This window comes from Polistes fuscatus, unplaced genomic scaffold (genome assembly GCF_010416935.1).
Source record: "Polistes fuscatus isolate 324 unplaced genomic scaffold, CU_Pfus_HIC Scaffold1, whole genome shotgun sequence".
NCBI classification, from domain to species: domain Eukaryota; kingdom Metazoa; phylum Arthropoda; class Insecta; order Hymenoptera; family Vespidae; genus Polistes; species Polistes fuscatus.
The window spans coordinates 7,983,451-8,005,580 of record NW_025112997.1 but is presented as its reverse complement, the minus strand read 5'-3'; the positions used below and the strand labels follow the sequence as shown (position 1 = coordinate 8,005,580).

At 32.5% G+C, this 22,130-nt stretch overlaps 3 protein-coding genes across 7 annotated transcripts; 1 reads left to right on the top strand and 2 right to left on the bottom strand.

Moving 5' to 3' along the window:
- Positions 1–3,348: 3,348 nt before the first annotated feature.
- On the bottom strand, positions 3,349–6,399 carry LOC122526032. Its single transcript, XM_043649143.1, has 2 exons — positions 5,878–6,399; positions 3,349–4,720 (listed from the first exon to the last, which is right to left on the bottom strand). Exons 1-2 carry the CDS (start codon positions 5,998–6,000, stop codon positions 3,665–3,667), a joined length of 1,179 nt encoding a protein of 392 aa, XP_043505078.1. The 5' UTR covers positions 6,001–6,399; the 3' UTR covers positions 3,349–3,664.
- Positions 6,400–7,863: 1,464 nt separating this feature from the next.
- Positions 7,864–9,221, top strand: LOC122521908 (pre-mRNA-splicing factor Syf2). 2 transcript variants are annotated; one of them, XM_043642665.1, is made up of 4 exons: positions 7,864–8,091; positions 8,250–8,686; positions 8,773–8,951; positions 9,034–9,221. In XM_043642665.1, exons 1-3 carry the CDS (start codon positions 8,002–8,004, stop codon positions 8,936–8,938), a joined length of 693 nt encoding a protein of 230 aa, XP_043498600.1. In that variant the 5' UTR covers positions 7,864–8,001; the 3' UTR covers positions 8,939–8,951; positions 9,034–9,221. The 2 variants fall into 2 exon arrangements, with proteins under 2 accessions (XP_043498600.1, XP_043498591.1); XM_043642656.1 differs by having other exon boundaries at positions 8,773–9,221.
- A 919-nt stretch (positions 9,222–10,140) lies between these two features.
- On the bottom strand, positions 10,141–20,609 carry LOC122521875 (TGF-beta-activated kinase 1 and MAP3K7-binding protein 3). Of its 4 annotated transcripts, XM_043642627.1 has the most exons (10): positions 20,225–20,609; positions 15,916–16,054; positions 14,813–15,314; positions 13,697–14,080; positions 13,402–13,614; positions 12,749–12,900; positions 12,582–12,675; positions 11,331–11,597; positions 10,466–10,522; positions 10,141–10,368 (listed from the first exon to the last, which is right to left on the bottom strand). In XM_043642627.1, exons 2-10 carry the CDS (start codon positions 16,021–16,023, stop codon positions 10,343–10,345), a joined length of 1,803 nt encoding a protein of 600 aa, XP_043498562.1. In that variant the 5' UTR covers positions 16,024–16,054; positions 20,225–20,609; the 3' UTR covers positions 10,141–10,342. The 4 variants fall into 4 exon arrangements, with proteins under 4 accessions (XP_043498562.1, XP_043498537.1, XP_043498546.1 ...); XM_043642602.1 differs by lacking the exons at positions 10,141–10,368; positions 10,466–10,522 and having other exon boundaries at positions 10,741–11,597; XM_043642611.1 differs by lacking the exons at positions 10,141–10,368; positions 10,466–10,522; positions 20,225–20,609 and adding an exon at positions 19,807–20,182 and having other exon boundaries at positions 10,741–11,597.
- Between the last annotated feature and the right edge of the window lie 1,521 nt (positions 20,610–22,130).

Here is a 22,130-nt window from a genome sequence, read left to right as displayed (position 1 = left end):
TTATTTACAATTTTTTTGCTAAGAGTTTGAATACCAAATATACTTCCAGAATACTGAAATTCTAGTTCCTACAATTCCCCAAAATCTATAAGCACATTGATATTTCCTCAGGTAAAGGTAAAAAAAAATTATTTCACATTTTTTTATCAACTGTCAATGTATTAGAAAAATTTAACATATAATTATTTTCAGGCTTAAATTTAATACTTAATGAAATAATTGTGAAAGTTTGTAGGAATTTTTATATTCTCTTTTAATCTTTATCGTAGATTATCTATACATTACAAACATTTTAAATTACTATAATCTCATATTGTAAATAATTAACAATTAGATAAAAATACAAAATCCTATATATGTGTAATAATACACACACTTAGTCGCTTTTTATAAAGATTTATATTTTTCGTTTTTATTTTTATCATAAAATATATATATATACAAAGTGGGATAAAAAAAAAGGATTAGATATTTAAAAGGCTCATAGTAATCACTAAACAAATAAAAAATGTCTAATTAACATGGATTTTAAAATCAAACTTTTCGATATAATATAAACTTTTATTATTTATGAGCATCCAATAATGTAAGCGATTCTCTTGGTAACCTATTGAATGTACACTAGGAAATTTGATTAGAAATACATTAGTTTAAGATTGCCAAGATAAGTTTATTATAAAAAAAAATATGCAATAACTACTACTTATATTATTAAATATGAAATCTCAGATTTCGAACTGAAAGTAATCAGACTTTTCATACTCTTAATTATCTAATATATACAAATCATAGATATTTGATGTAAGAGGCTTGCTTACTATATTAGATGCTCATAAATAATAAAAATTTATTTACATCAAAAGAGTTGATCTTAGAATCTATGTTAATTAGATATTTATTACTCGTCTCAGCGAGTACTATAACCCCTTACAATACCAAACCCTTCTTTTCACCATGCTGCATATATATTGCTTTTAATCTAAAGTTTTAATTTAATATAGAAAACAGTTTTACTTAAAAAAATAAAGCTTTTTTCTTTTCTTTTGCTCAAAACTTCTCAATCTATCTTCGTATATATGTAATATATATATAATATATTCTTCTATTACAAAGGCTATCTGTGAATTTCTATTTAAAAATCTTAAGCGTATTTGATTGCATTTGAATCGCATCCATATATTGCACAAATAAACAAGTAATGAATAACAAGTGTTGTGTGTGTGTGTGTGTGTGTGTGTGTGTGTGTGTGTGTGTGTAAGTATTATTATTTTTTAAGAAACAGTAATAGTAATTAGTAAATAATTTGTACCTTTGACTAACAAAAATATGTAAATATACAGTGGGATAAGTAAGTTTCTGTACAATTTAAAAGATTTATATTCCAATATTTCAAAATAATAATTAATAAATGCTGTGAATATTAATTAATCTGTTGTCATCTCTATTTATTAGAGATATGTATGGAAAACCGTTAAGCTAATTAATAGCTATCTTTTAAATATACATTGAATACTGAGACAACAAAATTGAGGTCAAATAAGTTTCCGTAAATAAACATAAACACAGAAAATAATGTATAAATGCAAGTAATTATTATATTGAATACTGTAAATATAGGCAATACTGTGTCAATATCATCTTCACAAGAAAAAGAAGCACAACTGGAACCTATTAAACGCTAATTTAACTTTAAAAATGAAAGTACCTATTCTTGTACAACAATTAATAGTGCGGTTAAGAAAGAGGGGCAAGTCACTACGATAAATTTCTAGTAATAAATAAAATTACACTCTACTATAAAATATATTATAAAAAAATACCAGAAAACAAGAACTTTTGATTATTGAAGAGATAATGGCCACCCATCAAAATTGGAAACTTTACATAAGCGCACAATTTTAAGGATGATTAGAAGTGAACTAAAGATGTGTGTTTAAAAATTGGCTAATATGATTAAAATAGATTATGCTCAAAACTGTCAAATAATCATTAGAAAAGCAGGCTATAATGATTGCGTAGCAAAAAAAAACCCTTCGTTAATAAATAGTCAATAGGATGAAATGTATGAATTTTGTAAGAAGTCATGTAGATAAGCTAATAAGTTTCTAGAGCGAAGTATTATTCATTGATATAAGTAAATCTAATGTATTTGATTCCAATGAACAAATGATAATATGAAGGAAATCTAATACTTAAATGCAAATTAAACATTTGTGTCCAACTTTGAAACATAGTGGTGGATGCATAAAGTTGTATACAAGTGTTCTTGTTTGTTAATGTATGCATTTGGAGTAGACAACTTGTAATTTATTAATTATATTATGGTCCAAGACATTTTATTTATACAAGTATTTTGAAAGATAATATGCAAAATAGTGCTTAAAAATTAAACTTGGAGTTAGCATTTATACCCTAACAAGGCAACGATCTTAAGTACACAGCAAAAAAAGTTAAAAGGCAAAAGAAGACCCTAAAGATCATTAACTGTAATTAAAATAGGAAATTCATACAATTTAGAAGAAATATATTTAACTGTAAGTAACCTTTGTTAACATAACTTTTGTTCAATTTGTCTGTGAATGTCATTTTTGTGTTGATTAATTTTTGAAAATACATAATTTTAGTGACATGAATGTTTAGGATATTACTTTTAAAGTTATATTCGAACAAATTTTTATTTATTTCAATCTTATTTCGAGTCAGAGTATAATAAATTATTAAAAGTGAAGGATACGAAAACTTATTTGACCCACTGTAAATGTACATACGGTCTATATTATTTTTCACGATTTAAAATACAATTTGTAAATCAGAAAAAATAATATAAAGATACTATCTTAAAAATCAACTTTACCATTGCTTTGGCTTTATGCATTTATATTAACTTATCGGTAAATATATCTCTTTTCTTATTACGATATGTTAATATTAATCACAGTCTATACAAACTTTTGGATAGTTTATAATAAAAGAATTAATGTGAACGCGATTGTACATCGTCAAGTTTGGAAAGTATGTATATGACATATGAGTAATGAAAAATACGTTAATCTTTTAACAGGGGAGCTAATTTACTGAAGGCATTAGTATTCCATTCGAAAAGGATCTACGATAAATTTATCAGAGATAACAATTGATATATAATATATATACAATCAATATTCTGCAAATAACAATGTTGAAGATGTTAAAATTTGTATCATGATTTATCAGAAAACTAAAGAATTAATATCCCCTTCATAATATGTTTTTCTAAAGATTATCTATAAAAGTAATACTTAAGAAAAATAATAATCCATCTTAAAAATTAATAATTCAATTTGTCTATAGCATTTTTTAAATGTTTTGTCAAATATAAATTACAAATCTAATAAAATAATTAAGGAGAATCTAAAAAAATATTACTAATAAAATATTTTCGGAGTAACAATTTGAATCTTACAAGAAGTGGAATCAAGGTATCTCCAGAGGTCTATGCATATATTGCCAAAGACAGTGAGACATAGCACAATACATTAAATCAACTTTCAAAATAATCTAAAGATTAAAAATGATTTTTTCGAAGAACACATTTACGTATAAATGTTCCTGAATTTATTGAATTAATTGGTGATACCTGAAACAGTACTGTTTCCAATGTAATAGATTCTTCGTAAACAAAGAGCTACGATTTCATAACATAACGATTCTCCAGATCGTCATGCATTTCTTTATTTACATTGAATTTCATCTTTTTGCCCGTCGATTTAATTCTTTGTGTGCTCTTGTTATTTGATAATCTCGTCCACTCATTTGTGAGGCTTTCTAACTTTGGTTTTTTAGCAATAGTAAAATTAATATCGTGCGATAATGGAAACTTCAAAAAATCATATGTTTTTCTTTTATTATCGCTATAATTAATGGGCACTTTACGTGGTCTTAATGCACGTCTCTCGAAATGTTCCGTCACTACCTGTTCCTGCTTTTCCTCTTTCTCGATTTTTACAGTTGCAGAAATAATATTTATTTTCGCGCTATTATCTACTTTTAAAAAATTTGGTAATTTCTGTCTTGTTTCTACATAATTAACGAAAACCTTTCTAGGTCGTAAAGCGTAGTTTAAAGGATTCCCCGATAGTTCTCTTAAACGTCGCTTTCTTAGTATTATACTTTTCTTATGTTGATCTTGATCTACTATTTTATTATTTTTTTGAAAAAAATTATTATTTTTATCATTAGAACAAAAATTGACTCTTGGATTTTCAGATAAGTTATCACTCAAGTTTTTAACATCCTTAATATTGCTATTTGCATATTCTCCGCATGCAGAATATTGATTATATTCATTAGATATAAATCGTTTTTTATGACTTTGTTTATTACAAGAGTGTTGACTACGCGTTTGATATGCTATCCTATCAGGAATCCCATGTGTCCTCGATCTATCACCCATGGAAAACGTCTCGGATTTCATGGAGTTCACATATTCGAAATTCCTAATCACCGGATCTAGACCGTACCTTTCGTATTCTACTGGTTCAATCTTGATATTTACATTATGTATTCTAACCATAGGTCTATCACTCCTTACTTCTTTTCCTTCCCTTTTATTCATCCAAGACAATTGGCTTTTCGAATGCTTGTCAGTCCTCAAACTTTTCAAATAAAAGTCGTAAAATTCATCGAGTTTGCAACTACATGTGTTACAGATTACTTTTGATAAAAAATCAAACTTGTGTACCTGAAAATTATAAAATACGCCTTTAAATGATTGATTCTTAAATTTAATAGTTTATTTCTAAAAGTATGTACTATTTGCATAATATTACGATCGATTTCTTCAAAATTTCGTTTAACACATTGAGTGCGGTGTCGATTTTGGTATACTTTCCGCTCAGGCGGCAAAAAGACGATTACCAAGAGACAAGTAAGATCAGTAATATCACATCGTCCAAACGGAAAGTTTACTGTCAGTCCCTAAGGACTGACGTAGCACTCAACGTGTTAAATGTGCTTCGATAATACGAGAGTGGATTGAAAAGCTTTAAATTTCACTTCAAAAAAACTTAATTTCTTTTCTGTAAACAAAAATAAGTTTAATCGAAAAAAAATTATTTTTATAATAGACTTAAAACTTTTCAACCCACCCATATATATTCAATAAAAAATGTAAAAATGAGAAAAAAGATATATTTGTTTATATTCTTGCATATATCTCCAAAACTGATCTATTATAATTTTTAGAACAGAAAATAAACAAGTGAAAACGATTTATTTAATCATTTTGAATCTCTTTGAGAAAGAAATTAAACAAAAAAAATGAAAAGAAAATTAATATAGAAGTAAAAATGATTCGATAAAAATTACGCAATGTTTCATAGATTAAAATCCCTTCTTAGTGTTTACAAACACATTTTTACAATTTCATATTATGATAACCTAACTTTACGACCGTCTACCCTTTAAACCTCCAACTCGTTTATTTTCTGACTTGAATATATACAGAATTTACAAGTAGTTTGAAATTTGTAAGAATCGATCGAATATATTGAGTTGTTATTTCACCCTCGATCGGATTTCCATCGTACTACGATCGCGTACAGATGCACTCATTATTAAATAGTGTAGTAAACTCAAGCAGCCTAGTCGAAATATGAAAGTAAGACGAGAAGCGAGAAGAATAGAAAGAGAAAGAAAAAAAAATAACGAAAGGAGAAAACAAAGACGACGAAGGGAGAAAGAAACAAGAAGAGAAGGATACGGAAGATAAGGTTCCATCATCGAAGGACAATAATAAAAGCCATATATATTATGCTCGCCAAAGAATAGAAAGTTTGTACAAATTATGTATACGGATAAGAATAACAGTATCGATTGTGAATAAAAATCAGCGCATACCATGATCGGTAGAAGAGCATCAATTTTTTTAGCATAATCCCTCTTCTCGTCGAAGATATTCGTGGTGTCATCGGAGTCGTTGCCGCATATGCGACACGCGTGGCTCTCCTCGAGAGTATCCATAAAACCCGATCAATTGTATGCCGCCACGAAAGAACACGAGTAGGAACGATCTCCGTCAACTCTCTCACTCGCGGACGTTGCAAACCCGTAGTTAGTTGTTGGTCGCTCCCTCGCGCTAAGATTTCGTACACAATTCGGCTTTGCTCGGTTGTATTCGTCTATCTACGCTTTCACTCGGTCTTTCTCGACTTTATTTTCTGAATGCGCGCTCTACCCTACTACCCAATAATAGGTACTAGCAACGGCACGTTAAGCTTCACGATATTTACTACTACCCTACTACGTCTCTAGAAACAATGTTCTGATCGTTACCCTACGTCCGCAGCAGTAGAAATATGTAGTAAAATGTTGTCCACTTCATTATATTTTTATAAAAGATCGCGCATGCGCACAAATTTACCGCCAAAAAGGAGGGATACACCTAAAATAATAGGTTCTTTCCCATAGATACACTTATTTACTTTCTCTTTTTTTATCAATAATCGAATTCACAAATTCAAATGACGATTGAACATTTATTAATCTTTATATATTTATCTTTTTTGTATCGAAATAATATAAATTAGAATTTAAAAAATGTACTAAAATTTTTTATTAAATATATATATATATATATATATATATATATACGTATAAATTTAGCAGGGGAGGAAAATAGCAGTGACGAATGAGAGAGCTGGAAGAAAAAAGAACGAGAAAAGGAGCGAGAAGTTAATTGAAAACAGAGAAACGGAAGTACGAAATAGAAAAAGGATGAATCTGAATAGGAAGTCAAATAAGTGTGTTATGTGACGATGATGATTGGCTCTTCCTATCTTTCTCTCTCTTACTCTATCAGTTTTATAAAATAGAGCTATTTTGTAAATTTGTTAAAATTAATTTAGTACCTTTTTTCTTTACTTGGAAATTTTATTACAAAGACTAGGTACAAAATTATGTTTTGAAATATTCATCGTTATTTTCTATAATTTTTTACCACCTACTGGGTAATTGATAAATGCCGTCCCCATAGAATGACGGTGGTTTGTAGGTCATGAAATCTTCTATGTATTTTAAATCGACTTAATCTTCTATCTCTTTAATCGACTTAAAGTGCTCCCCCAACAAATAATGTTATAAAGTCTTGAAAGGATTATAGTTCAACGGGACCAGGTCCGGGGAATAAACCGCATAAGGGAGAACTTCTCATCTCAAAGCTTAAACAGTGTCCTACGTACCTAGAGCAACATGTGGCGGAATGTCATGTTGCAAAATAATATGTATGTTTCCGTGGTCTGTAAACTGACATTTTGCATGTTCTATAAGTTAGAGCGTCCCTTCTTAATGTCACATATATCATGTCAATAGTTTCAACAGCCGATTTTTTCATTTAAAATACGAAGAGCACTCAGTCAGTATAATTTTTAACCCTTAACATCCAAATAAAACGATATTAGATGCGTCCAAAAAATACTATTTAATTTAGCTCAATTGAAAACTTATGTGTGTACAAGCTTGGAAACAGAATATTTTATTTTGAAATTTGCATTGCTATATAACGTTTAATCAGGTTGATATATTATGTTAATGGTTAATAATTAAACGAGTAATATAATTGAATAATCTAATAATATATTGCACGGCGTCCATCAGAGTCAGTTTTTGACGTCTTTGAGACCTCAAAGTCTACAATAGTACATGAAATGAATGACCATTTCTTAGACGTTAGTGTATTTTATAAATAAAACATTAACAGAATTTATTTTTCTGTTAAGGAAGTGGCAATGAAAATGACTACTTATAAAATAAAAGATCTAACTAGATGCGAAATGTATTGTGAAGATACCTTAAACATATCGATTCTCGACTAAAATATATCGAATGCAATCGATATATATTGAAGTATACTGAGGAAACGTCATCGTTATCGTATAGCACCAATAAGTAGAACATGAATAATTGTTTGTAAATTGATTTGAATTAATATCTGCTTATTTATTGTTTACAAAATTCTTTTGTACAATGGAGACGAGTGGAGGATCTAAAGAAAAACCTTTGCATGACAAGAAAATGGGATGGAAGAAACGTCTGCAGGAGCTTCGTTCGAAAAGGGTAAATATACATAACCTCAAACTACTACTAACTTTAAATGTGCAGTAAGAAAATTAAATATCAAGACATCGCAAAATTTTTCTTTTTTTTTTCTTTTATTTCATTATTACTTCTTCTTCTTTTATTTCTTTTTATTACATTAATTGTTAATCCTTTAGAATGAAGCTAGACAAGAAAATCACAAAGAAGTTGTTGAAGAAGATAAGAGAAATAAACTTCCAGCTAATTATGAATCTAGAAAAAGACAAGCGGAATGGATATTACAAGATGAAGCTGCCAGGAAAGCTGCAGAAGAGAAAGGAGAAGATTATGAAAGAATTAAATTACTTCACATAGATGCTAGAGAAGCTGAGCGAATAGCAAAAAAGAAACAAAATAAGAAAAATCCAGATCCAGGATTTGCTGATTACGAACAAGCAGTTGTACGTCAGTACAATAGGTTAGTTAAAAATATAAAACCTAACATGGAGACGTATGAAGAACTCAAAGAAAAATTAGGACCAGCATTCTATGGTGATAAAAATACAATTTTGCATGGACTTCACGAAGATAAGAAAGAGGCAATCGATAGAATGGTCGATAATTTGGAAAAACAGTAAGAGCATTTTCATTTCTTTAATAAAATCTAATTCTTGTTATTTAATGTATATTAATAAATTATGTTTACTGTTATTTTCATAGGATTGCGAAACGTGAGAAATATAGCCGAAGAAGAATGCACAACGATGACGCAGATATTGACTATATTAATGAACGTAATGCTAAATTCAATGAAAAATTAGAAAGATTTTATGGCGAATATACACGAGAAACCAAACTTAATTTGGAACGTGGAACAGCTATTTAATTTCTTTTTTCTGGTAATTAATGATACTATCGATATAAATAGATATATATTTCTATTAATTCTGTTGATTGAATTGTTTGATGTAAATCTTACAGCTCGTGCAAACTGGCTGTTAATGATGAACAGACAAAATGAATTTACTTTTATAATGTTTTTAGTGCAAAGTTGTATACATATTTTGACAATTACATGATTTTCTTTATGATTATATCTTTTTGTAGAGTTCTATAAATAACTTGTATCATTCACAAACAATTATGTAAAATTAAAGTTATTTATCATAGAACTGTTTCAGTTAATTGAGAGAGAAATAATTTCAACATTTAATCTAGCTATCATTGCCATTATATAGTGAGTGTCCCTTAATATTGTACACCGTTACGCTTTTTAGATTTTTGCTTGAAAACTATTGATATAGTTTGTTTAGAATGAAGAAAATTTAAAAACATATACATCAGTATACCTTAATTACATATTCATTGAATTTTACTTGAAAGCTTTATTTATAACAAGTAAATTAAATAAATATGAAAATAATGCACAGGAAACGCTTGTACCTTAAGATCGTGCATGTTGGTATAACTGAAAAAATAGAGGGCGAATACCTGGATTTTTTATGTCTAACAGTTGTTCATCCTTTGTTTTTATTGTTATTTCAATGCTTTTTTGTATCAGGATTGGTTTAATACCCATTAAAGTAAGAATAGTATAAAAATAAAGCAAACAATTATTATGGAACGTAAGTTAGTTATTAATCATTTTAAAAATATAAAAAAGTATGACGAAATTGCTGAAATAATTAGTAGAAATAAAAGTACAGTGCAATATATGAATAAGCGATATAAAAAAATGAATTGTGTTGAACAAAGTAAAAATCAGGTTGGATAAAAAGCTGAATACGCGAGACGAGCGTTGAATGATTAGAATTGTTAAAGATAATAATTCTCATATAAAGAAATAGTTTCTGCATTACAATAAGCTAGAGATATTTAGGAAGCCTTAAATGGATTACTTTGTATATTGTTTAAATATTTTATAAATACAAATATATTGCATGTATTATAAATATAATAATTATATGTATTACTGCTTACCTTCTGTTGCATATCATTTATTTCTACATATTTGTATTAAAAAATTTGAGAATATATTTGGTATAAAATAGAAATGATTAAGAAAAGGATCCATAGAGGAGAAAATAGTTACAATGAAATGATAAATTTTAATTTCATTGCTTCCACTAATCACGAATAGAAAATTAAGATAAATTAAACTAAATTAAATTAAATTATTACATTTATGCATCTCTATGTTTACAGCTTATATATCCCTACATTTCTTTTATTTAAATTAAATAATTCGAAATTATATTTACACTTCTTTAAGTCTCTAATTAACATCACGTCATACAACCCAACTGTGCACTGTACCTATAAGCAAGAAAAAAAAAACATGCTGAATAAAAGAAAAATAATATTCAATATTTGTTAGTTAAAACATTATGTTTAAATTTGGAGGAATACTTACGTCTTGGTGAAAAATTGTGGTGATGTGTAACGCGTATATGAATATCTTGTGTTTCACCTATAAATTTAAAATAAATATAAGCGATATCTTTTAACTTTTCAATTTAAAATAGAAAACTAATTATATATTATGTTATAAACTTGAAATAAAAAGGATTAATTTATACTTGTCTGTACTTACCAGTACATTCAATCAAAATTGATTAATATATTCACATGCAAGCAAAAAGAATACACACAGGACAATAGAACCAAAATAAAAACAAAGATACTATATTTCTTTCATTGTACTGTATTCATTGATTAGACATACGTACTTATTATTTTAATAACTATAAATACAACAATAAATTTACTGAAATTATGTACAATAATACATAAATTATGAATTATTCGAGTTTAACAAAGATTAAGTATTTCAATAAATATAATTACATTGTTTCAATCTCTTAACCAGACAACCTGAGTTAACTCATCAAGAAGATTTCAATTCTCTTACGATAAAAGAATAAAAATATTATTTTTTTCATTTGTTCAAAGCTTCATTTTTGTCTGTAGTATTTTTTATTCGATCAAAGAAATTTATTCATTTAGTGCTAATTTCCTTGAATTAACTCGTTAAGAAACAAAAATACTTTTCTTTGAGGAACAGTTATTTAGCAAATAAATTCTAGAAGATTAGTGAAAATGGCTTGATAAATTTCTGGTATCAGTGTAACCAATAAATCACTCAAAACTTATTGTAACAAAAACAACATGCCGTTAGGATTGTTGGTTTATTCAATCAGGCAACTGAGATAGTAGATTAGGAAATCGATCTGATGATGACATACTGGTTTGTTCAAGCAGCGATCCATGTATCCTACCTGCATTGCCGTGATCCAAAAGTCTTGGCATATCACATTGCTCGCACTTATTCATAAGTGGATGATTATCGAAGGTACACATCCTGCAGACCCAAGAAGGTCCATCCCTATCTTCTTCTCTATCATTGATATCTGCAGCACCTGTAGAGGGTTGCCAAGCTGGTGGCTGACTTGGCAATGGTGGTGGTGCCAGATGAGAGAATGGTAGAAAAGGTTGACCAGTATAAATGCCCTGATAAAATTCTTCATTTGTTTCACCTAGAGGTACTTTAAACATAATAGGAGAAAGAGTTAGTTACGAAGTAATGTAATCGTCGATATAATATGTATGTAAATATAATACATACAAGATGTTTTGATATTTTTCTGCAATAACGATGCCAGCATATTCTATTTCTACTATAACTTTTTTACAAAAGATTTTTTGTACTATGTTAATATGATGTTTTTCCCTTATTTTAACTCGTAAAATATGCTGGCATTTTTGTGTGGGGAAAATTTCGGGACGCTTTGTATATATATATACAATTAGTAGTAAATATACGCGGTTTAACTTCAACAATAAATTCCTCGTATGTAGAGAGGAAAAATAGATTATGTTAACATGAGTTCGAAACCGCTTGATTTCTAAATTATAAGACTTTTAAGTATGATCTTAGTTAGTATAGTTCAATAATATTTATTTGCTAGAATTATAGTACTTTCTGTTAAAATTTCTTACTTATAGTTATGAATATGTTAACCTATTTGCGAGCATTAAAGATATTTGTTAAGTCATTTTAAAAGTTTCTTGCTTTGTCTAAATTTTACATGCACTATATTTTTTATTTCATATTATTTTACTGAGTTATACACGATCCACACATTCGATAGAGAAAGTTAACAGAGCAAAATGAATCGTATATCATTCAGCAATAATAGTACTTTTTTTTTATATGAAACCTATGAAAAAAAATGAATTAAGAAACTTTTAGAACGATCTAACAGTATAACAAAAAATTCAGCAGACATATTTGAACATAATATAACTAGTTTCTCAGATTTAATTAATTCTAGCAAATGACATAAACATAATTGAAATATATTAAGATCATATTTAAAAGTTTGACTACTCAGAAATTAAGCGCGTTTTCGTACGCATGTTAATATAACTTATTTTTTTCTTTAAGTACAAAGTATTCATTCCTGAATTTATACAGCGTAATTTTATAATAACCTGCATAAATTGGACAAAATAATTAAACAAATTACCACGTGGGTCTGACCATTGATCCACTTCATCTGCAAGTCTGTCGCATTCGATTTGCAATTGGTAAATTTCGCTTCTTAATTTTATTTTCAGTTCCTGCATGAAATAACAACATAATGGATTTCGTAAGGACAATATTTAAAATTCATTCTTTTATCTTTTAACTTACCTGTGGCGATATCGAAGAATCTGGGGGTCTCGCTAGAGACTGCAGTTCTTTCTTCATTGCTTCAAGTCGTCCCTTTTCGGCTCTTAATTCCTTGGCGAGCCTTTCCTTCCTCGCTAATTGCTCAGCGACCAGTTTTCTTTGATGTTCTGCCACTAAAGATATAAACAATCATCGACTTAATTACTTGAATGCAAAATTTTTGAAAGTTAAACTTCACCCAAATGAAAATTGTCTTTAAAAATTGAATTTTACGTCAGAAAGACACAACGTTTGGGTTGCAGGAAAGCTAAAAAAGGAGCGTAGAAGTGGAGTGCAACGTTCAGGAAACATGCGAGAGTACATTGCGACGATCGTAAGAAGAAAAAGAAGATCAGGTGGTCCACGTAGAATAGCCGTGGCGTGGCTATGTATAGCCGGAGCGTGGGGTTAGGAATGCGTAAATATCGTTCTCACTGTTTCATGTGGGCGTAGTACGTGCGACCGACTAACTCACAGGTAAATATACGTAGACGTTGATCTAACATAAGAAGAGACTCCGAAGAGAGAACCGATAAGGAACGATAATCGTTATAGAGTGATGTTACTTGAAGTATGTAAATATGCAAATAGGTAACATGTGCATAGATAGATACGTAAATACGTAAATTCATTACCTTGGTTTAACGGCGAACGATTTTGATCCTGGTCGATTAACGGTTTTTCTTTAACGGGACTAGAGGGAGGAGAGATTGCCGTTGGTTCAGACGGAGTCGCGGGGAGACTATTAGATGAAATAATATTCGTTATTGTTGGAACTGAAGGTGTGGTTGGGGCACTCATTGTTGTCGTCGGCCTTGGTAACTGACTCGGAGGTCCAGCAGGAAGTCCTACAAACAAGATATGCATTCATTATTATTTGAATGATCGTTGCTTAATCAACATAACTGAAAAGGAAAAAGGTTTATGAACCTGGAGGCCTCTGTGGACTAATTTGAGCGGGGGGAAGCAGGCTATTGGGTCTGGCAGGACCCATCGGTGGTCTAATTCTTGCAGCCGCTACGCTGCCAACGCTTCCTGGCCCGATGCTAATCTGCAAGCGGCTTTGAAATCCTCGTGGGTCCAAAGACGAGGTCGAATATGTCAAACTCGAACCTTGCGATCTGATGTCGATCGGTGGTTGTGGATCTGATGACGGTGGCCTCAGTGTCAAGCTAACTGATGTGTAACTACGTGCATGGTCAAATTGTCCAGTGTTTTTTCCTATAGCCAACTGAGGTTCCGCGTAATGAGGTCGAGGTTCGACAACGAGGTCGCTTCGTTTACATGTACCGATTGTCGGCACCGTTCGGAAGTCTGTGGATTATATAGATTATAAAAACTGAATATATTATGCTTTTATTTAACGACGATAAACAACGTGGCTAAGGTTTATCGAAAAGGGGACTAAGGAAACGAAACGAATACTTCATAGTTACCATGACACAGAGATAAAGAATATAGAAAGCAAGATAAAGAAAAATAGCTAAGATAAATTTTAATGGCAGTAAGTAATTAAAAAAATAAGGAAAAGATAAATTTAATTACAAAATATTAAAAAAAGAGCAAGAGAAGATGAATAAAAGATGAAAAGAGAAATGTTTGCGTGGAAGGTGTGGGCAAACGGAATCGACTTTTGAACCAAGTCCAAACTTTAATTTCCTACTTATTATTCATAATTGTTATTAATTATATGTATCTCTTTGCCTGCTTTCTTTTTTTTATATGGGAATGGGATGACATGTTAAGTAGTATAATAGGTATCATTCTCGATCGATATTCAGAAGAAGTCGACAGTTAGAATTCTACATTTCAGGTAATCCATTGTTACGATCGTGTTAGTCATCATCGTTGACAAAACAATTTCGCATAGCGCACACGCGTGCGTTCAAAAATAAGATTCAACGATCTTGAATGTTATACTGTTGCTATTCAGGCCTGAGAAAAACGGAAGGATATTGATCAAATTAGAAAAAAAAAACGAAAAATATGTGTGTATCTAAGTATACATATAGATATAGCAAATATCTAATAGTAGTCACATCGTACCGCGGTTGCCCGCAGGACTGCAGGCGACATTAACGTTGAGTTCGAATCCAGGAGCAACATTGCTGCTTACGCAATTGTTGCCATTGGTGTTTGCGGACGGGACGTCGTCAAAAAAACCGCGTGCTTTGCAAGACGCTGGTGCGGAAGAGGGTGCAGATGGTTCGATTGCAGTTACGGATGACGATGCCGCGGCGACACGTGAACAGCCAATAGGAAAACGTCGTGCCACGCCGATATCCAATGAGGCTGGCCTAGGAGGTCGTGAACCATTGCTGTTCGATGTAATGCGTTGCGTTGATTGATGGTTCATAACGCAGCAACGTTGCTGTTGTTGTTGATGATAATGTTGCTGGTGCTGTTGCTGCTGTTGATAATGCGATTGGTGGTGATGTTGAGCAGCAACAGCAGCAGCAGGTGGGGGCGGCGGAAAAGCGCCCGGTGACGGACGCGATTCTTGGGTTGCTCGTAGACTTCTTGCGCATATCTCCCTGTCGTGGCTGTTCTGCAACGCATACGCATCTGGATCAGCCGGCTTTTTTCCTTTGTTCTCGCACGATTCTTTCTTCGTCAAAATCGAGAACGAGTGCCCTATCTTATTTATCTTAACCGCTAATATATTTTTCAATATTAAATCGTAAGATTATAGAAAGCAACATCTAGAGCCCACACAAGTTTTCCACGCTCGTGCAAGTGATTATGATAATGTTTGAGAAATGAAATGATGTTGGAGGGACGTTCACACATTTGATATTGAATGCATATGAAATTTGTTATAATATATTTACATCAATCAAACATATATATAATACGTATATTGCGACGATAAATTATTTGGTTAGATAGATAATCATTTGGTCCAAATAAAAATTTACAAAAAAACACAAATATTATAATAAAATTAGGTTAAGTAATATATCTGATAATAAAAAAAGGGGTGGTATGAAGAAACAACATGTTTTAGAATGATTTCATTCGGTTTTGATTGATCAAAATTAGAATAATTAGGACGGTTAACGTTATTAGAATTTAAACAAATAGGGAACTGTTAGAAATTGGCTCATGCTTGAGGTTTTTGAAAAGGTTTGGATAAAGGGTAGCTGTACCTGTGCGATGCACTGGGAAACGACGTAATCAGGGAGCGCGGGGAACTGCTGCTTCAGCTCGTGGAACAGCTGCATGATAGCGATGTTAGAGCAGTGGCACTCCCCCATCGTGGGCCCCCATCCTCCTGGCAGGAATTACCTATAGGTGCCAGGATCTCTTGTTATCCAGATCTTAATTCGACTCTCTCTTTCAGATCAAAGTTTTAATGATCAGAGCTACCATTAAATTGAATTCATAAATTCATTTATGACACAAATCGAACGATCTAAGATTTCGGAAGAAAGAGTTTTGCGTTCAGTTCTCTATTAACAAGATGTTAGTTAACAAGACATTTAAAGCGTCTTTAAACGTCCATATTTTGTAAAGTTAATATTAGCCGGTAGATTATTTCGCAATAAAAATATTTAAATACATCTGTTGACTATACAAATTACCGTTAAATATTGATATCTGTCGTACCTGTTTTTGGCCACGTTGCAAAGAAATTATTCCGAGAATCTTAATTCTCGCACGTATTTATATTTTATCGAATGAACAGTACTTTTTAATGGGATGAAAGTTTTCCAAAAATTCATTCGACGATTTTGAGAAAAATAATGCTCAAACTTGAAAACGTAATGATTATTTTGTTGAAAATGTAAAAATGACGTTTAGTTGTAGAAAAATTGTACGTTGTTGTAGATTTTCTAAATAAAGTAGATCGTGGAATTGGCAACGCGTAAGGTATCGGTGGACACCTGTGCTCTGAAGCGCGCGCGTGCTTACACTACGTAGGTGTGCCACATAATTAGCCGGCACTGTCGTGGCGTTGCACGCGCGTTTGCTCGCCTACGCATGCTTCCGCGCATGCGCGTTCCCGCCAATCTTTCTTGCTTTCGGCCCTTCTTTAAATCGTCCTATTTCGTAAGATCTAGATTATGTTCTTATTTCAATTTTATGTATAAATCAATTCACATGCTTATAATTAAACGAAACTAATTGTACATGAAAAAGACTATATATAGTATATATATACATATATAATATATATATGTATATGTAAATTATTTGTTCAAACAAAGATCTTCGTTGTCGACTTCAACCGTACGATCGAGAATCATTGATATAAACAAAACGATCAGAACGTTTGTCTCTCCGAGAGGCCCCGGATCAATTTTTTGAATACTTACATATCTGAGCTTCCATAGTTAATATCTGCTTCTGCTCGTACATATATGTAGATAAGAGAAAAATATTTGTTATTTTTTACCTCATACTTCGCACCGTCACACAAGAGAACGAAGATGAATTTTTTATTGGTGATTTTTTTTCTTTCTCTCTCTCTTCCTCTCTCTTTTCTTTTTTTCTCAACGAACAAATAAGAATAATTAACCCCGAGATAACATTCACGGTGACTCTCGGAAATACACAGATGCCCTTTTTCAATATAATTTCTTATTCAAATTTGAAAATACAATGAATCGCAGGAAACTTGTCAAACTCTTTTATAGCAATTAATTAAAAGTTTTTAGTTGCTTTTAATGCAATAGGCTCTTGCAGGGCGTTAAAAGATAACTCTGTAAGATAGACGAGAGATACTTGTCGGAGCTTTCTCGCGACTTTCGAAGAGTGTCTAAACGTAAATGACCGAAATACAAATAAATTTGTGTGGGCAGACATTCGAAGCGAAGGTGGTAAGTTCGAATTCGTTTTTGCAGCAGCTATCGCCTCGCTCGCGCGAAGCCAACCGAACGACGGTGTGCGTGCCAAAGCTAGTTTTTCACTGGCGTAGAAACTACCTATAGCGATGTCGTGGACAAAGTGAACGGGGGATATGCCAAATATCGCCACAAACGCGATATAATATATTTATCGACCAAAATATACGACTTATTCTTACATAGAAATGATTTCTAAGCTAATACGAGGAAAAACGTTTATTAAATATTTATTATGAAAATAGCAATGATTTTTCTGTTGATTTATGTCAATGGTAAAAGAGCAAAAAAGGAATCATCATCTAAAATCTAACAATTGGCGTGCGCAACGCTTGCTATTTATTATTTATTTTTACGTATATTTAACAAAAATTGCAGAAAATAATCATAATTAATCTGTTCGATATTCTATGTTGGTTCTAGAGTAGAAGGTCTGATCTATACTGCTGATAAAGGAATAATATAAACTTACAAAAATGAAATAGTTAATTTTGCAACATTTTGTGTTCTTTTTGACACTACTTTTCTTGCCCCCATATCCTTCAACAGAAAAAAAAGCGAAGATTTGATGCAACATTCTAAAGAAATCAACGCGTCTTTTCTCGGTTAGAGGTAAAGCTTTAAGAGAAGTTGAGTGAGCTGAGGGATTGGGTTGGGCAGGGCGGTATGGGGTGGAGGAGGAAAGAAAGGGGGGAAAACGAAAACGCATTTCACCGAGCCGTCGAAAAAGGAAAAGCGGAATTCCAGCTTGGCGAGAAGATATTTGTGTCATGAGGAGACACACAGCGGCTGTTTTCGTCTATGACCAGAAACACGAGGAAAAGGGACTTCCACGAGTATTTTCATACATTTTTCTCATACCCTCTTCGTTAGAGGCCAAAAAAAACGAACAAAACTATTCAATCTATTATTTCTTTTGAATAAATTTCGACGAATTGGATAAAAATCGGGACGCGAGGGATTAGCCTAATAATAAATACGTTCGTTGTCGGAATTTCGTTGCATTCAAAATTTTACAAGGAATAAGAATCGCAAAAATGTGTTTATTTTTATTACATAGAAAATTTCCTTCATAAAAATCAAAGTTCGATTTTTTTATTTTTTCTTTCAACGTATTTACGTATAATTACAGGGGGCTGAGGGTGGTACATTGTGCAAAGCATCGAAAGGAAATAAGATAACGAAGACTGATAATTGATTAAGATTCATAACGTTAAGCAGAACTACGTATGTCCGAGTTTGCACTAAAAACAAACTTACGAATGTATAAATTTATTTGTATTATTTTCTTTTTTTGTAGGAGAAACGTAAATGTTTATTCTCCTCTTATTGCACGTAGAACAACGTTTACATCGATAGCAACTACTTCGATAAAATAGAAATGCATGTATTTATTCACGTGTAATATTTAACAACGTGCCGACAAATTGAAATGATACGTTTTGAACTTTCATGCGGACGTTTATCACGGATGTCGTTTGTGTCGAGAGTATTACGTAATCAAGATGATTTCTCCCTCCGCGTGCACTCACTCCCCACCACCACAACGAGCTATTTCGCTATGAAAACAAGCAGTTGTCCACTGAAAGTAGCGTGCTACTCGATCCACGTGGACACTTGGTAAATGATCAATATCAAATTGTCAAACCATCACCAGATGTAATAAGACGATACGTTATACATATACTATAATTATTAATGTCTATGTGTACTTATTAATGAATCATAATAAAATAAAAATAGCAGGGATGTCCCTGTAATACTTGATCCTACGAAATTCTTTGAAAAATTGTTCATTAAAAATTGTTTTGAATTTAAGAAAATTTGACGTTTGTAATAGTTTCATTCATTAAGAAAATTCATTTCGATGATATTCTTAGGAAAATTTTCTCGGGCATACATCTCGGCAAATAAAGTAATAGATTTATCGAAAGGAAAAACAAAAGAAGGCATTTTATGTTAGAAGTAGAAGGTTGAGAAAAATTGGAAGACACGCGACGTGTTGCATCGTAGTAGGGAACGTCCAAACGCATTCCACGCAGCGGCGCGCGAGTGTATTTTTGTAGGGCGCGCGCGTGCGCGCGCGCCGAGAGGGCGCAAAACGACAGATAAAAGTCAGAGTACTTCCTTATCCCTACTTTTTTCTATCTCTATTTCTCTCTCTCTTTCTTTCTAATTTATTCAATCACTCACCCACTCGCTCGCTCCTTCTTCACTCCTCACTCACTCTGCTTATTCTGCTCACTCGGCAGTGGCACGTCACCGACGAAGAGTCACGCGAGATAGCGCGACGAGCCGAAAGAGAAACGAAGTAAGCAAGTAAAGTATACTACGCGTTGGTTCGTTGGAGAGTCGAAGAAGCGAAGAAGCAAAGAAGCGAGACCGAACGGAGTGGCGAGGCCGCTTTTAGAAATAACTCTCTCGCCCCCTCTCACTCTACTAACGCAGATCAGATGCGTGCGCGTGTACTTAGTTATACGCCACATTGCTCATTTTTCGAGTTTAGAGTAGGAGGAAAATTTATCTTATTAACCAACTATCGAACTAATTAATGAACGAACGAACGAACAAATGAATTTAACGGAATAAACTAAATTATAAAAAAACTCACCGGACGGCGGCCATTGGAGAAGTAAGGACGTCGTCGAAGTTAAATACAGCCAATCAAAAAAGTGGAATATCAATCGTTTGCACGCAGAAGAATTTCTGTGAAACGTCGAACGCGATTGCAATTTTCACAGTAGTGTGTAATAACGCGCAGCGCGGTGTCACTTATCCGAAGGCGCGCGCGCGCGCGCCCACTCGTCAGGGCACTCGTTTCTTTCTTTCTTTATTCTGTTTCTATCTTTCTCTTTCTCTCTCTCTCTCTCTCTCCCTTTCTTGGGAAAGAGAGAATGCGCCCCTCGTGTTGTTCAATTGTTTTTCTCGTAAGTATATTTCTACTTTTTTATATCATATTTTTTCAGCTTTCAATTTTCTTTTTTTTTTAAGAATTTTCGAATTTTCTTTATAATAAGATAGAGACAGAGAAAGAGAGAGAAAGAGAGAGAGAGATAGAGAAACACACACACCGGAAGCGCGTTATCTCTTTCTCCCTCTCGTTTTCGCAAAAGCGGAGCAGAGCGACGCGAAAACGACCGTCCGTCGAAAGCAGCGATCAGCTGTCTACTGCCCCCCACCTAGCGACCGCCTACCGCGCGATTCTAGCGAGTAACCGGCAAACCAGAAAACGTGCGCGCGCGCTCCCACCCGCTAGTAACCCGATCGCGCATACTAACTCTTCTTTCTCTCTTTTTCTATTTCTTTCCTTCTCTATGCAGTGCGTTCGTGTGACTTGCGTAGTCGTTCGACAATTGCCTCTCTCACTATTTATGAATGGGAAGAGAGAAACGTCTCGTCAGTGCGGCTCCTCCCTCGAAAGGTACCACGAGGAAGGGGAAGTCGTATGTCTATTTTAAAATACATCAGAAGACGCCTTGTGATACCTTTCAGACTTTCGAACTAATCCGCTATGTCCTTTTTCTATTCGTTTGCATCTGCATCGCCACGGTCAAGAAGAGACGGAGAAAGTTTTTCGCTCTTGCATTCTTAGTGCCATCTTTCGTCGTTACTTTCAAACTTTTGTCGCTCGCAAACTCATCGATCGGAACGCGAGTATATACTTTCTTTTTTTTGAAGGAAGATGGCGGGATAATGTTTCCATTGGAGAAATTGCTTAATATTTTGGAAACACTAATATATATTCACTTTTACAAATATAAAGTCAAAAGAATAATGATAACTATAATAATAATATAATGTTATTTTAATGAAATATTAATAATAATAATAATAATAATAAAAATCGCTATTACAAAATATCCAAATAGACGTTTATTCGCGTATTCGCTTCGTTTAGTTTTTATTTAATAAAGTCGAACACGATTTCGCGATTATTTTGCTATTTTCCAATAATAGTATTATATTATATATATATTATTAATAATGCACGTTGGCGACTAATTCGCGAACGTGTGAGCACGTGAAAGATCAGCAGAAGAAATCGCGCTTAGGTATGACGAATACCGCTATTATTTTTCTGAACGGAAAAATCGTTGTACTTTGCTTTTATCGGATCCTTATGATCTTCTCACTTGCGTACGCTCGTCTCAGTGGATAAAGAAAATGCAAACATAGCAACAAAGTATTTCGCGTGCCGAAGAACTCGGAAGAAACGTATGTACCGTGCAATGCCGAGAGCTAGTCGAGATATTTTACATTTATATGTATGTATGTACATTCTTCTTTGTACTACACGACGAATATCTTTTACCCCTTTATTATTATGTTTCTATGCTGATCAGAATCTTGAATTACTCTAACATAAATGAAAAACCCTAGAAAAAGCTAATAAAGCGTTTTGAGTAACGCGATACAATTGTCTAATATTTTCAAATAACACACCCTTAGGTAAAGATTAGCTTTCGAAAAAATTCGAGCTTTGGATGGATTAAGACTAGACGTTATTATTTGAACTG